Raw genomic sequence first — 15,159 nt, 5'->3', positions numbered from 1 at the left:
GATTCCCACTTCTTCCAAGGCCTTAGGCTGTCTTACTCCTGTCCCTCTGTTTTGGGCAAAATGTTTACTTTCTCAGTCCTTCACTCCAGTTCACATGGATTTAAGCCTGAGGCAGCTGCTGTAGCTCTGGGACATACCCTGGTTCCTGTGCTCTGACTTTTCAATCAGTGCTTTATTTCTGATTTCCCAGGGGTCCAGTTGCACATCACAGCTGTGAAGGTCTTGGGAAATGGGCCTTGTAGTGTCAGGGATTTGGACATTAGAAAAGCAGAAAGTGAACTGTGTGTTTACCTCCTGTTCTGCTCCTCAGCATTCAGTTTCTGTTTTGATGTAGCAGCCAGGTTGACTAAAGAAAGAAGGTAGGAAAATCACTGCTACCAGAGGTAGCCTCAGTCTTGATCCTTTAGAATGGAAAATCACAGTCATAAGAGAGAGGCAGCTTTAATCTGCAGCTTGCCCTGTGCAAAGAAGAAAGTCATAAGAAAGAGAGGCAGCTTTAATCTGCAGCTTGCCCTGTGCAAAGAAGAAATGTTTTCAGAAGAGATTTTTCTAGACCATAGAAGCTTCTTGCAGCATAGAAACAGCCACATCCTCAACCCTGCAAGCACAGTTCAAGCAAATGCAGTGGCTGGCACAGACCAAGTGTTCCTCCTCACTGTACAATGTCACAACTTCTCTGACTTGAAGCCAGAGTTCCTAGCTCAAGTTTTCTACATGGCTGTTCTCTGACATGCAATTCCTCCTGTCACAAATCTCTCTGGACAAAGCTACAGCCATTATTAATGCTTTCAGAGCATACACAAAAGGTCAGGAGAATTAGTGACTGAGAGCTCTAATTAGCTCTCCTAATAAAGCAACATCTCAGCTTCTGCAAGTTGCTACCCTCTTGCAAATGCAAAAAACAACTCCACTCTTCAGCTGGATGTCATTCCTAAACACTCTCCAGAAGGGGAATGTTTGCCAGGAGTTGAATACTCTTGCCCCAGCATGGTATACACAAAATCTGGGCTCACATGGACAAGTGGAAAACTCAACTGCAATGTTCCAGCTTACTCTGCCGCCTTTGCAAGTTCTCTGAACATGCTGGCCTTGAATCTTCAGTTTCAGAAAATCTGCTCTGAAACTCACCTAATCTAATTCCCTTGTCAGCTTTTTATACTTTGCTTTTTAAACTTTAACATAAGCATTTAACAGCTCAAACAACTCTGCTGTTTTTACAGCTGCAAGGTCTAGATCCAAAGGAGAGAAACTAAACAATGTCTACCAGAACTCAAAACAAGGAAAGTTACTGTAACTTTGTGTACTGATAAACTGCTTGATGCAAAACTATTACTTCACTGAACGGCAGAGTTAACTCTTCTCAAAAGGTTAGCAATAATCTGACTGATATTTTGAGCTGAACTGCACTGCATCTTGTTCAACAAAGTCTTAAATGAAGTAGTTTATATGTTTATGGCTTTGGAATGAAGATAATACTATAACCTGTTTTCCTTTTTCTCAGAGGTCCCTCCTGACAGAGACCATTTATTCACTTACCTGTTCTCTCCCTCTGAAGTGTCAGCTGTCAGGATTTCACACATGCTGAAGTGTAAGATCAGGCAACCTGGCCATTTCCAGGCTCTGTTACTGTGTAGAACCAGCTGAGCCTGCTGGTAAATAAATGCCTGGCACTTGCCAGACAAGGACACCTGCCTTATGAGCACCAGGTAAGCCTCAACTCCAACAGCCTCTCCTTCACAAGTGCAGGAACGGCAAAGAGACACATGTTCAGGAGACTGCTAACAGAGTGATTAAACCAAGGAAGATTAAAAACCAAGTAAACTACCAGGGATTTTCATGGCATGAACAAGCTTCAGCTTCTGCTGAGCTGCTGTTTATCCCCCAGAACAGGACACTGCTCACTTGAGTGCCCATTGCCACACCAGAAGATGACACAGCCACAGGCAGCAGGCCCACCGCACAAGCACTTGTTTATTGACATCGGGAAGTCGTACAGATACAGGCTTTGTACAAAAACCTACAAAAGTCGATTTCCTAGCTTGACTCCAAGAGTTTAAAACTGTGCGTCTGGTTTGAACTGTGTGACATTTCAGCTGGGGCTGCTCAGAGGCAGGACATTTGTTCGCCATACTGCAAGTTCTGCCTTACAGGGAAACACACAGAGGAGGGTCTTAATCAGGAGTCCAGCAAGCAGTGGGTGTCAGAGTTGTAGCTTATCTAAGTTGCCCTCAGGAAAGCTGATACCTACCAGACAGTGCAGAATCCCACTATTTGTGCTCAGCTACAGCTCTGCTGATTACATGTTTGACTCCCAGAACTGAGATGGGTTGTGAGAGTGTGTATGTGTGTGTGTTTAAAAGAGACTGGCATTCAATTCTCGGCCTTTTAAAATATTTCCTATGTTTAGCTTGCAAGCCAAAAAGAGGCAGAAAGCATAAAACTTCTACTTACACACACGCCCCTTGCATAAAACCAATGTCAGTAGAATCCAGGAGGGTTCTCAGACTGCCACCACTTGACCTACAAAAATGTGGGGGAGGTGCTGGATGTGTCTGTGGTAGGGAACACCTTGGTATTTCATTATCTAAATTCACAGTATGAAAACTACTTGAATTCCACCTCAGCTTGAAAGAGGGAAGGTTTTTAAAAAACAATTTATGGACAATTACAAATAGGTTTCAATATTAAATTCTGCTCTCATCCTCCTTCCCCTACTTGTTACAAAACCCTCTCAATATGCAGCCACCATCACAATGTTACGAATGCATTCAAGGTAGTCAGCTGGTGCCTTGAAGCAGCACAAAAGCACTCAGTTTCCTGCAAGCTGTGGGCTGTGTTGGCAGTCCAGGCAGGACAGGCACAGCAGGAAAGAGCAGCTTTGTCCTCGTGGAATGCACACTTGGCTTCCAGGGCATGGGGCTGCTGTATCTCAAGAGGATGGAGAGCTGGGGAGCAACGCAGGGGAGGCTTAGAACGCTCTCTGCAAGGCTCAGCTGAACCAGGCCCTCAGAACAAGACAAATTCATTCTTACTACTCCTCTGGCTTCTTGCCCCTTCTGCTCCAGTATTTGCTATATGCCTCTTGGAACATGTTTTTGCAGGGAATTTTTGCCTTCAGTTTAGTGCAGATCAGGAAAGAGCCACCCATCTTCCGATGAAGAGAGTAGGTCTCCTCTGGCGGGGGGATGAGCCGATGCTTCAGCATGATTGGGATTAAACCATGGATCTTTTCAGTGGTGCTTTGGTTGCCAAAATCAAAAGGCTCCTCAGATGCAAAAGCCTCTCCCAGGATGAGGACAGCATTTAAGTGGGCATCTTCCATTTCCTGCCCAAAAGGAAAGAGGGATAAGTAACACCACTAGCCATGACAACCACAAAGGAGGAAAAGAAATGCTAGTGCAACAGCAGCAGCTCAGAAGAAACAGCCCTATCCACGACAAAGGGAACCTCCAGCCCCCAGCAAGACTGAGGAACATTTAGTTCATACAGTTTTGAGCAACTAAACCTTCCAGAAGACCATCTTCCCAGTCATGAAACTGGGAAGATAGTCCCAGTTGGAATTGTCATCAGCTGCAGGGTCTTGCACAGGGAGAGGAAGAAGGACATTGGTTTTGGGGCTAGCTGTATCCTCATTACTTTTCCTGCTCCCAAAAGGAAGTGAGAACAAAAGCCAAAACGTTTTTTATCCTCCTCCCTCATGCTTATCAAAAGGGCTTTTGGACTAACACTTTAACCACATCAAGAAATTTGGGGAATTTCACAGATCTGCAATCACCTTATCTGTGGCCAACACCAAAATCAGACCCTTCTGCTCCATACCTTGATTTCATAGCCAGTGAGGAATTTCATTTCAATGGATTTTTTCAGTACTCTCTCTCTGTCCATGTCAGCAGCTGCCTTGATTACCTGAGAAGGAAGAATACTTTCAGGAGAGCCAAGAGAGGACTGAACAATAGGACTGCTGCACAGGCCACAGGAACACACATCAACACCACCCACCTGCTCACTCCCTTGCCTCTGCCCTCTCTTCAGGGGCCTGCATGCTGGGCAGTCTAAGAGCTACTGGCTGAAAGATCCACCTCTTCCCAACAGGGCTACACATGGCCCAGAGAAAGAAAGAGACAGCCAAAAAGCTTCACAAATAGCCAGGCCCTCCCCAAAAGAAATAGCAGAGCCGACTGTGAGCAGCTTTAGGTGGCAGCTGCTGGTCCTGGCAGTTCAGTTACCACGTGCAGAACATGGTGATCACAAAGGAAGCACGTCTGGCTTCACATCAATTTATCTATCTGTGGAAAAGCTGGAAATCTCAAGAACAGATGGGGAACAAGCAATTCCTGCATATCCTCATATAAAAAACACAGAATTGTGAGTGCTCTGATACACCCTGTTGCCTAAGGCCCCCAGCCAAGCATCACTGCAGTTCACTTTTGTGAATATCCCACCTCAGAGAGCCAGCAGCTTGCAGCACATATGCAGACAGCCATGGCAAGGGATGAAACAGGAACAGGGACCACTCTCTTGCCTCCAGCCCTGCTTCCCTCCACACCCAAAGTGTATTAGTGTACAGAGTGACAACAGATAAGAGTATTTGCAAAATCAAGTGCAGTTCTCTAGGACACAGTGCAAAACCTCACCTCTATGTAGACATCTGTGAACTTCTCATCAAACCCTCGAGTTGCTCCAAAGTCCAGCAGAGCCACCTGGAAATGGACAAAAGTGTTTATATTACAGTCAACCGTTCTGGTAGAACCTGATGTTAAGAATGCTCCTGATTTCTTCAGGAAGCTCAGCTGTCTTTCCCAGCTCTTCTCTGCATCCCAACTGCCCCCAAGTCCTTTATTCCCAGTCTGCAGCCCCAACAGCTGCACCAGTACAGGGCTGAAGAGGAATGGCCAATGCCCAGTGCCCACACTGCCACACCTGCTCTGCTGGCAGCTCCACTCAGGCTCCATGTGCAGGGACAGAGCAGCATTGAACCTTTTCCCAGCACTTTGCAGCACAGACCTCAGGAATAAAAAGCAATTCCATCTGCCCTACAGAGCACAGACAAGCAGCCAAACCAATGAGCAGCAATTGCTACCTTTATCTTCAGCACAGCACAAGAGCATTTAACTGAATAATCCTGGGCTCAGGTGTGTCCTGGTAGAGCAGTGCCTGCTGCAGCTTCCCACTGACCCTCTTCAAAACAGATCCTGAGGTTAAGGAAGTAGCTGTGACTGCTCAAGGGCCAGGGTTACAGCAGCCCTGCTTTCCTACCGAGCCCTAGTGAGGGCAAGTGCCAAAGGGACGTTTCCCTGTGCTATCTGCCCATACCTCAAGGACAGGAATCTGAGGGAATCTCAGTCAGGGCTCATTAAGTGGGGAGTGGGAGTGAGGAATAATCAAAAGCTGATGAAAATGAATGTTTGTATAGGCAGAACAGTGGCTGCTCAGGCTTACCTTGTGCAGCTGTGGGTCATAGAAGAAGTTTGACCAGTTGGGGTCAGTCTGCATGTACCGGAACTCAAACAGCTCCCGCAGGCACAGCACCAGGATGTTGTGACAGATCTTTTAAAACAAGGAGAGACAAGAAACAAGTCAGGAGAGCATCGAGCTCTACTCACACCTGTAACTTAGAGCAGGCATCAGCAAACAGGGAACACGTCACCACATCAGCAGGAGCCATCTTCTCTAAGCTGCCAAACTCCTGCAGAGCTGAAGGAGCACCTCTCAGCAACTCCCAGCCCACACCTGCCATGGGGCGTCCTCAGCAGATCGCACAGATGGTCCAGTGCTCATCCAACTGCATTCTGGTCCTGCCTTTTAACTTTCCAGCATTGACTACACACTGGGTGGCTGCAAGAATGGGAATCTTGCATGATACACAGACCCAGCATGCACTCTTGTGGGTTCGGCACTGACCCAGCTTGAGGGAGGAGCAGCAGAGCCACACCTCGGGACCAACAGAAGCAAAGGTAGCAGTCCCTGAAGACCCTCCTGCTGAAATACACACTCCAGCAGACACTCCAGCAGAGCTTTTCTGTGGCAATTGCTAAGCTGAAGCCTGTTCAGCAGAGCTGCCAGCCTCACTCTGACCCTCTCCAGCTTCTGCAAAGCTGAATAAACATCATATCCAGGGTGAAAGGAAGAGAGCACCAAAGGCAAGCCCAGCCCTGCTACAGGACACTCCCATTTGGGTCAGAAGGCAGAGGGTCAGCCAGGCCAGTGGCTTACAGGAAAGAAGGGCTGTTCCTGCAACAACAGCCCAGCTCACAGCCTTTTAAAATGACTCCTGGTGATAGAGCAGCTCATTGCTGGGGACAGTCCCTAAGAATAGCCAGCCAGTTCTGGCACAGCTTCAAATCTAATGTGACACTGAGATCTGTTTAACTAGAGGAACATAATCTGTCCTCTTCCCTAGTGACCTGCTAACAGCTGACAGCTCACACCACACACATCCAAATACCAGGACAGTTATTTCTGCCACTAGAACAGCTGCTTGTCCCACCACAGCACTCCAGTCCCTGGCTATATTCAGCATCAACACCCACCTATCCCCACATCCCTGCTTTTGTTTACTGACAGGTACTTTTCCAGCAGCCCTGTGCAACACAGGTCAGTCCTGCAGTAATGACACCCAACTGCTTACACTGGGATGATTCTGCAATCCTGCCCAGAAGAGCAGCTGCATTAGACCCCTTTTCCCTTACTGACAGTCCCCCAAACCTAAGGTCATCAGAAATGGCATCACACAGTGAGGCTACCTCCCCTTCAGCTGTCCTTGCCATTCAAGCCCTCCAACCCCTCCCTGCTGAATGCTGGTGCCTGCAAGGCCCAAACAAGCCTTCCCTAAACAAGTCTTCCTAGAGACTCCAGACAGTCCCTGACTCCAGCCCTGCTCAGGGTTTGCTGTGCCACAAGGCATCCCCTAGTCTGGCAGTCACAGACAGGCCGAGCACAGGGCTCTGAGCAAGAGCAGAAGCACAGCCTCCCCAATCTACCTCATTTCGAATCTCCTGGCTCAGCCCTTCAGCTTGATCCAAGGGAAAGCCAGACACCAGCTCTGTGGTCAGCACGTGCTTGCTGCACAGCTCATCTATTACTCTTGGTACATAAAAGAAGGGGTCGTCTTTCAGCAGCTCCCTAGGGATGAAGAAAGGAGAGGAAAAGATTTAGGAGCCCTGAGAAGAGACAATCCCATCAGCAACACCTCACACAGCCCTTCACAGCCTCTCCCCACACCCTGGCTGGGGCTGCCAGGATGTTTTCCTCAGCAATTACAGTAGGGATTAAGTCAGCAGAAACCCTGCCAGTGACTTACAGCTGCTGCCAGCTCCTGAGGTCACATCTCCTGCCAGAGCAGTGATATTAAGAAGGCTCCAGGCCAGTGCATCAAGGGGCACTGGGCTCTTTTGCTCACCCCACTTGGCTTTAGGGCCAGACTACACACATGGAAGAATTACTTCGCAGTAATTCTGGAGTAGTGCCACAGGGGCAGTTCTGCAGCAGGACAGGAAGAGCATCCAGCCACCATGCAAACAATCTGGATGCTATGGCAAGCTAAGGGAGCAGGCAGCACTGGAGGTGGTAACTGCTTTAAGAGAGCTGAACTGAAAACCTCCTAGGCTGAAGGCTGAAGGATGGGAGAAGTTAACAACAGGCTGAGATAAGAGCACACAGAAGAGCACTGCAACCCAGCCTCAGGAGTTACTGCAGCACCTTCACATGTGGCAGAACAGACAGATTTGCATGGGAGGAGGTGACCACATTTCAGCTGAATGAAGCCATGCCCAGCTGAGACAAGGAGGTGATTTTGGGGGACAGCTCAGGCCACAACCATGCACCCTTCCCGTGTGCCACATGGCAGGGCACAGCAGTCAGCTCCCCACCATCCCTGAAGTTAAGCAACCTCTCCTGCCTCTCTCTCTCTCACACACACACACACACACACACACACAGAAGGGGTTAAAGGCAATAGTGGGAACATACTGGAATTTCCTTGCACAGGCAGCTTCTCTCAGGTAGTCACACTCCAGGGCCAGCTCTCTGCTCACAACTTCAATCAAGTGCTCTGGGAACAAACCTGAAAGTCAAACAATACAGGAGAGAGCAAGCTTAGAAAAAAGGATCTCCTCAGGCTAAGCTTTCCAGAGCTGCAGTTGAGGAGCAGCCAGCTGTCCAGTCAGCTGAGCTGAGGAGTACAGGAGGCCCCAGAGAGCCACAGTGTAGTTCCAATTAGATGCAGGTTGTGCAGTAATCCCAGGCCCAGGCTACACAGCTGCTCCTAAGCCAAGGTACATCAACACCACTGCTCTGTGCAGCAGAGCTCTGTCTTCTCCCAGCTCCCACCCCACAGCCCAAGCTCCTGCTATTGGCATGGCTGTGCAGGGACACAGACCAAAGACAAGCACCCAAGCACTGGGCAAAAGCAGCAAAAACAGCTCCATATCTGCCTCCAAGTGGCAGCAGGCACTGCCAGGTAGAAACAGTCAGCATGACTAATACAGCGCACTGCAGCAGCAGCACGTAGCCAGGGCCTGAGATGCCAAGCCCAGTCTTCTTAGTCTTGAAGTTGGAAAACCAATCTACTTCTTGGGCCAGACACAGCTGGGGCTGCAGTAACCTCTGCAGGGCTCTGCCCAGCCAGCAGAGAGAACAGTCCCAGATTCTGTCAGCACCCAGCCTGATTTTAGGAGCAGCATTTTTACACTCCCACTACTATTTACAGCTGCTGCAGGCAGGTATTTGGAAAAAAAGAGTAGTAAGTCCTGCATTCCCTGTGGGAAAAGGGACTTTTCCATGTGCTGGGACACTGAGCAAGTTCTAAGTCAGACAGTTCTCCACAGCTCTGATTAGAAAGAATAGAGAAGGTCTGGGAAGAGCACAGAATGGCAGGCATGGAGAGCTACAAGGGAACATGAAGAAGAATGAGTTCTGCCAAATGTACCAGAAAGTAACAGGACAAAGCAAGACTACCTCACCTGAACACTGCCCACACTCCAAGCCTAGAAAGCCATTAAAAGTGAGTATTCCCAGGCACTTTATTTTATGCCAAGAATCCCTATGGGTCTGTCTCTATAGAGAACACACAGAGACAAGTGCAGGTTACTCTGGCAGGTGTGTGCATACACATGGCCAGAAAACACACAGGTGCACTTCCCACCCCACCAAGTGGGCACTGGGGCAGGCATGTGCCCCAGCAAAGGCAGCAGCAGCTCTGCAGCCAAACAGGGGAACAGAGCATCGCTCCCCAAGGTGGCCCTGCACCCTCGGCCCACATCTGCTCCCTCTTCTGCTTTCTGCAGGAAATCTGCTCCTGGGCAGACTTAGTCAGTTTCCCCAATCTTTAGAGGGACACATGAAATGTGCTGCTTGAAAGGGCTTGGCAGAACTTGACCTGCACCAGTGAGAACACAGGGCCTACCAGGGTCTCTGTCTTTTTACCTTCAGGGAGAATATTGCTCATGCTCAGGACAGCCATCAGGTTGTTCACGTCACTGTTGATGCTCTGGGCGACTCCGGGGTACTGTGGGACAGAATGTGAGAGAGCAGTGTTGAGATTAGATGGCCTGGTTGTACAGGGCATGATAAAAATACATGGCTCAGCATCCACTGCCCCCACATCACAGCCACCTACAGCCTGGCAATGAGCCAGGGTATTCCTGAGCCACACATCCCTCCTCCTCTAAAAGCTTATTCAAAGCCCAGCATCTAAACCAGAGGACAGACAGAAAGGCTAATATGCAGCTCCTTGCAATCAGAATGGCTTTGTTCAGATCCTCTAATGGGAATTCTTCCAACACATGATCGGTTCTCAGACACACAAATCTCACAACAGCCACGACAGTCAGTCATTTCCCTCCCACAGCTGAAAGCACACACCCCTGGAAGTTCCAGTGTGTCATTCCCAGCAGCAGGGCAAGTGGTGAGGCCCCAGCCCAGTCCTGGCAAAGGCACCTCATCCTGTTCTCACCCTGTCTGTCAAGAAGGGAAGGAGCCTGCACGGCTGACGAAAATGTGTCCTGATGCCAAAGGGTTGAGTTTCTGCTGCTGTTACCTTGGCCTGACTTCAGAGAGCACTTGGGACACAAATGGCTTGAGAAGACATCAGCACCCACTGGTACTATTTCTATTTCTCCCCATACTACAAAAACCCAGCAATGAGTTGACGAGCTTTGCCTGCGATACCGCTCAGTCAGCAAGGGACCTCACTCCTTGGGATTATAAACCATGCTGTACAAGGAGCTTTAGCTCTAGAACGTAGGTTTGTTGGAAACCGCCACCTGAGGTTGCTGACACCCAGAAAGGGGCCTGGGGCATGTGCACATCCCAGAAAGGATGGAGCAGGTGGGACCCTCCCATACAGCCCTAAAAGTACAAGCAGTCCCTCAGCACCATTATCCCATACTGCAGTGAAATATCTATGGGATGTCTCCTGCTCATCTGGACTCAGACTGGCTCAAGCTGCAAAGCCCTTTCCTGCCTTTTCCACTCAACTTGCACTAGGTAAGATATCACATCTTCACTTCCATTAACATGTTTCTTATTTGTCTAGCAGTACTGATGTAGCTCCCCTGCCCTTCTGTAAGCACAAACAAGACATGGTTGCTCTGTAAAGCCCACCTGGATTTTCATGGCAACTTCTTTCCCGTTTTTCAAGCGTGCCAGATGAACCTGACCAATTGAAGCAGCAGCAAAGGGACGTTCTTCAAAGGCCTCCAGTTTATCCCTCCAGCTGGGGCCGAGATCATTATTCAGAGTTTTCTACAAATAAATAGAAAGGATCAGGGTATGGGAAGCAAAGATTTAAGACTTGCTGTCTTGGAAATCACGTTCCTCTAAGGTGACCAAGTTCTGACTACCTATAACCTGCTTTCTAGATCATCCTCTGTGCCTTGTCATTGCACACCAAGGCAAGGAGTGGTGCAGCCAGCAATGCTGCCCCAGCCCTGGACAGGTGCCTCATCAGATCAGATCTCTGTGGGGCTCTGCCCTAAAGGACAGAAATCTTGAACACAAACACTGCTGCCTTGGCATACAAACATCCTCTTTTAGGTGTCACTCGCTGTCTTCCAGAAAATGAACAAGGAAAATGAGTTAGCTATTTCTCCTCTTTCATCATGCTGCTAAGCTGAAGAGAAGCAATCCAGGTACGACTCTCTTTAAGGCAATATTGACATTTAAATATCGCAGCCTGCTTTAACTTTTTTTTTTTGCTACCCTGACAGACTGCCATATTTAAGTTCTAGCTCTGCTTAGTGTCTTTCAGAAGGTAAGTAGTGCTGGCAGTTCCTTTGGCATCACCCTTTACACGTTAATTTACAGAGAACATATACACAGGGAAAAGCAAACTTTGTTTGCTTCAATCTAAGTTTTCTTGATGGCAAGTTAACCAAAATGGTAGGGACAAAGCTGCTGTTAATTTTCCAGCAGACTGAGGCTTGTAAGTCTGTTTCTAAAATGGGATGTAGACATACCTAGACACCACCTTAAGACCCACAAGAAAGAGAAGAGGAAACACAAGAGGAAGCTACACTTAACAAGACCCTATAACCATATTTGTGGCAGCATCCTGCTCCATATCAACATTAATCTCAGGACATGAAAAACTCCCAATTTTTTCCCCCCCTCTGTCTAGACCCAAACTTCAATTTTTTGAGAAGAAAGACAACACATAATTGAGAGAAGGAATCACACGTTACCCCCAACTGAAAATATGTAACATTATTGAAATATTCTATAAAATCCCCATCCACCTCCCTTATTGAGGGAGGTGGCATTTCTTCTGTCCATTGTCCCTTTCCCTGATAAGCACACAGGAATATTCCTCACCATCATCTGCTTTATTGGCATGAAGTCGGCACTCTGACGCACACGCTCAAAAATCCTCTGGAGATGGGGGTTGATGAAGGCATCATCTGCCAAGGGAAAGCACACAGCAGTCAGTGCAGGCATTGCATTCTTCAACACACAAAGAAATGTGCTCCTGCATTAAGACAAGTCAGGCTGTCCTGCCCCAGGCACACCCAGTGAAGGTTTTAGAAGTAATTATTTAGTTATTTTGGTGTGGTGACAGGCTGCACAGACCCAAGAGCGGAGAGCTCTGCCTCTGTCACACACCTGCCCATCTTCTGACTGGCAGCAGTAAAACATCCAGGTCTAGGAGAGGCCACTGCCTCATGGAAATGCAGGTCACAGAAGGGACCCCTGGAGAGCCATCCCAACGCTCTGAGGTTCCCAATGTGGTTTAATCCAGTTCATTTTAAGGGGCAGCAGCTCCTCTAGAATGCTGTGCATTGGTAAAACACCAGTTATACAAGTACTCTTGGTCACCTGAACTCTTGGAGAAACCAGGATTCAGCATCTGCTACTGTAAACAATTGCCCAAATGCAGAGCAACTACAAGTGGGCAGAAGAGAACACAGCTGAGCCCAAACTTTTAAGTTAGAAGTATTTAGCAAACAAATATTTACACTCATAAGAGGAGGGGCTGGGGCATCTTGAAAGATTAGTCCTCTGCTTGAGCAAATTCTTCTACAACAACTCAGAGAAAAACTACCATTGCTGGCAAACTTTTATTTTCATAAATGATTATAGAGGAATCAGATTTATCTGCTACTCTCCCAACACTGGAAAAGTCCAGGCTACAAGCCTTGATCCTGAGAACTGAACCTGCACATGCAATTGTGACATTCAAACAAAAAAATATTGTTCCTCTCTAAATACACATGCATGAACCACCTTATGTCTATCCTAGGAAACAAGAAACAAACAGTGACCTTAAGAGGACTGTCCTGGGAAGAAGGGTGGAAAGGAATGGAGAAAAGAAGATAAATAATACAGAGATGTGACATTAAGACTCAGCATTGTTTACAAATTCACACTGAAGCCATAGCAGCATTTAAAAGTACTAACACAACCCCACTGTGGAGCCAACAGGAGTTTTTAAGAGGAGCAGGCTTTGCAGGAACAGTGAGTAGAGCTCCTGCTGTGACGTTACAAACCCGCAAGAAGGTGAGACATTGCATTTGCGTGTGCACTGCGAACACTGAAAGAAAGACCTGCTCTGTCACTGATGGTGTATCACTGCCCAGCCTCTGAACATGCTAAAAAATATTCTCAGGGCTATGTGAAGGTATTAACCATCATGCTGCAACGTGTCACCTGCACTGCCAAGGGTGACTGGGCAAAAGGAGAATGGCTCTCACTAAGAGCGACTCCCACTCCCAGAAGCTGTTTGTGTCAAAGCATCAGCATCTGCCACAGGCATTCAGGATCAACTTCCTTTTTTCTGCTCACTGCTGACATCCATAAACCTCTCAGGGGGTTTCAACCCCTAGTCTGGGAGGGCATCCATCCTTAGCTGGGGTTCTTGACCACCCCCACCCTTTGTTCATGAGCACAATGTCAAATAGCCAAGAAACCTGCAAGTCCAGGCTGACTGTACAGAAACTCAGCAGCAATGTCAAAAATCAGTCTTGCCGTGGAAGCAACTCTGCCAGGCTTACAACATGCTGATGAATAAGGTTTTACGTCTTTGTGGTCAACTGGTGAGGCCATACTGGAACAAAACACAAAGCAGGAGCCAAGGTAGGGCACTCTCAGCTGGCAAATGCAGCTGCCTTTCCAACATCTCCCAAAACACAGGATGACTGGGGGCCTTTGCCATCTTTTCTGTGTATGACCTTTAGGAATGTGGGTCCCTAACAAATCCACTGACTCCCTCATCAGGGAGACACTACAGACATCAAGGGTTTTAAGGACACGGCTTTGTGACTTGTGCTCAGCTACAGGGAGCCCCTGCCCCTTGTTAGCACCCAGACCTGCTGACAGAAGTAGTGAATTCAAATTCACCAGGCCCCAGAGAAGCCCATGAAGTGGTAAGACCGGCATGATACCCTCCTGTCCAAACAGCCAGCCCAAGAAACAGACACTCTCCATTGTTGATGGTGTCTGATTTATTTCACCACAGCTGTCCCCCATCAAGGTCACTATGGGCCTGTGTTTTTGCCAGGCACAGCAGAGTCCATACATACACTTACAGCAAGAGTCCAAATGAGGGCTGGGTACAACCACTGAGGTTGCTGTTCCTGACACCAGAGTGAAGTCAATCACCAAGTATTTGACACTCCTGCCAGAGCACCGTAACATTAGGAGACAGCAGGCAAGTTATAAAAATCCAGAACATTTCTGCTCCTCAGAGACAGCCTTTCATAGCTCCTTCCTCTACACTCACATCCAGGCCCGGGGCAGCTGTGCCCAACCTTGGGGATACAGCAGGCACAACTCAGTGGTGTCCCAAGAATCTGAAATTAATCCCACCAGAGTTTAACTGCAGAGCTCATTTCCAGGCATGGCTTGCTCAGCCCACATACTAGAGGCACTGGAAAGCAAAGAGCACAGGAGCTCCTCCTGGATCTGCACTGTGAGCCATCAGTGGCACCTGCCAGTTTCTGGAGGCTGAGAAAACAGCATGTGGGTGGCAGCCTTTGACATGGAAGCCAATGCCTCCCACTAGGATCTGCCAGGTGGCCATCAGCCTGGCAACCATCTAAACCAATTGATTAGCAAATGAAATGCCAGTCAGGGCTCTCTGGTTCAGTGAACTGATCTTGTTTTGTTGGCAAGCCTAAAGTATTTAACACTCTACTAGATCCAGTCTCATCAGCTAATACCTACAAAAATTTAAGTAGAAGCACAAGCCAAACAAAGTGAGTACTTCAAACACTCAGACACTTACTCAATTTTATAAACATATTGAAACCTATTTCCAGACAAGTGTTACAACTATTTTTGGCTGGTTCTCTCATTCCCTATCAGGCTGGGCAGGAAGGCAAATTGCAAAGATCCAGATCAGGTTTGAACTGAGCACACTTGCCATCTTCCAGGAGTAACCTAACAGTTTACTGCAGGCACTGATGTCATTCATGCCTTCACCTGTGGTCACTGGCCTCAGAGTTCGATGGGTTAAGTAGCAATTTGAAGTCTTCTCAGGATGGTAACAAGTGTTTTATACCTGATAAGATTATCAGCTGTACTGGCCTTTCCAGTAAAGCTTCAGTGTCCACAGAGTACATAAACCACAAACAAGTTGCTGTAATGGGAGAGTATTGTGGATATAACCTTGACCACTCTTGGTGAACAAAGAACAGGATCATATTCTTGTCACCCTCCTTTCTA

General features: G+C 47.9%; 1 protein-coding gene across 3 annotated transcripts in view; it reads right to left on the bottom strand.

The window, feature by feature from the left end:
• Positions 1–1,951: 1,951 nt before the first annotated feature.
• Positions 1,952–15,159, bottom strand: part of COQ8A (coenzyme Q8A) — a 43,529-nt gene continuing 30,321 nt past the window's right edge. For all 3 annotated transcript variants that reach the window (XM_053939034.1, XM_053939035.1, XM_053939036.1), the window contains 9 exons: positions 11,812–11,897; positions 10,603–10,743; positions 9,424–9,505; positions 7,969–8,062; positions 6,981–7,122; positions 5,440–5,547; positions 4,635–4,700; positions 3,820–3,906; positions 1,952–3,325 (listed from right to left, as the gene is read on the bottom strand). In XM_053939034.1, coding sequence (XP_053795009.1) covers positions 3,032–3,325; positions 3,820–3,906; positions 4,635–4,700; positions 5,440–5,547; positions 6,981–7,122; positions 7,969–8,062; positions 9,424–9,505; positions 10,603–10,743; positions 11,812–11,897 — 1,100 coding nt within the window. In that variant the 3' untranslated portion in view covers positions 1,952–3,031. The remainder of the gene's footprint in view (positions 3,326–3,819; positions 3,907–4,634; positions 4,701–5,439; positions 5,548–6,980; positions 7,123–7,968; positions 8,063–9,423; positions 9,506–10,602; positions 10,744–11,811; positions 11,898–15,159) is intronic.

This window comes from Vidua chalybeata, chromosome 3 (genome assembly GCF_026979565.1).
Source record: "Vidua chalybeata isolate OUT-0048 chromosome 3, bVidCha1 merged haplotype, whole genome shotgun sequence".
Taxonomy (NCBI): domain Eukaryota; kingdom Metazoa; phylum Chordata; class Aves; order Passeriformes; family Viduidae; genus Vidua; species Vidua chalybeata.
Note: the sequence above shows the minus strand (reverse complement) of the source record. Positions and strands in the feature narration are given on the sequence as shown.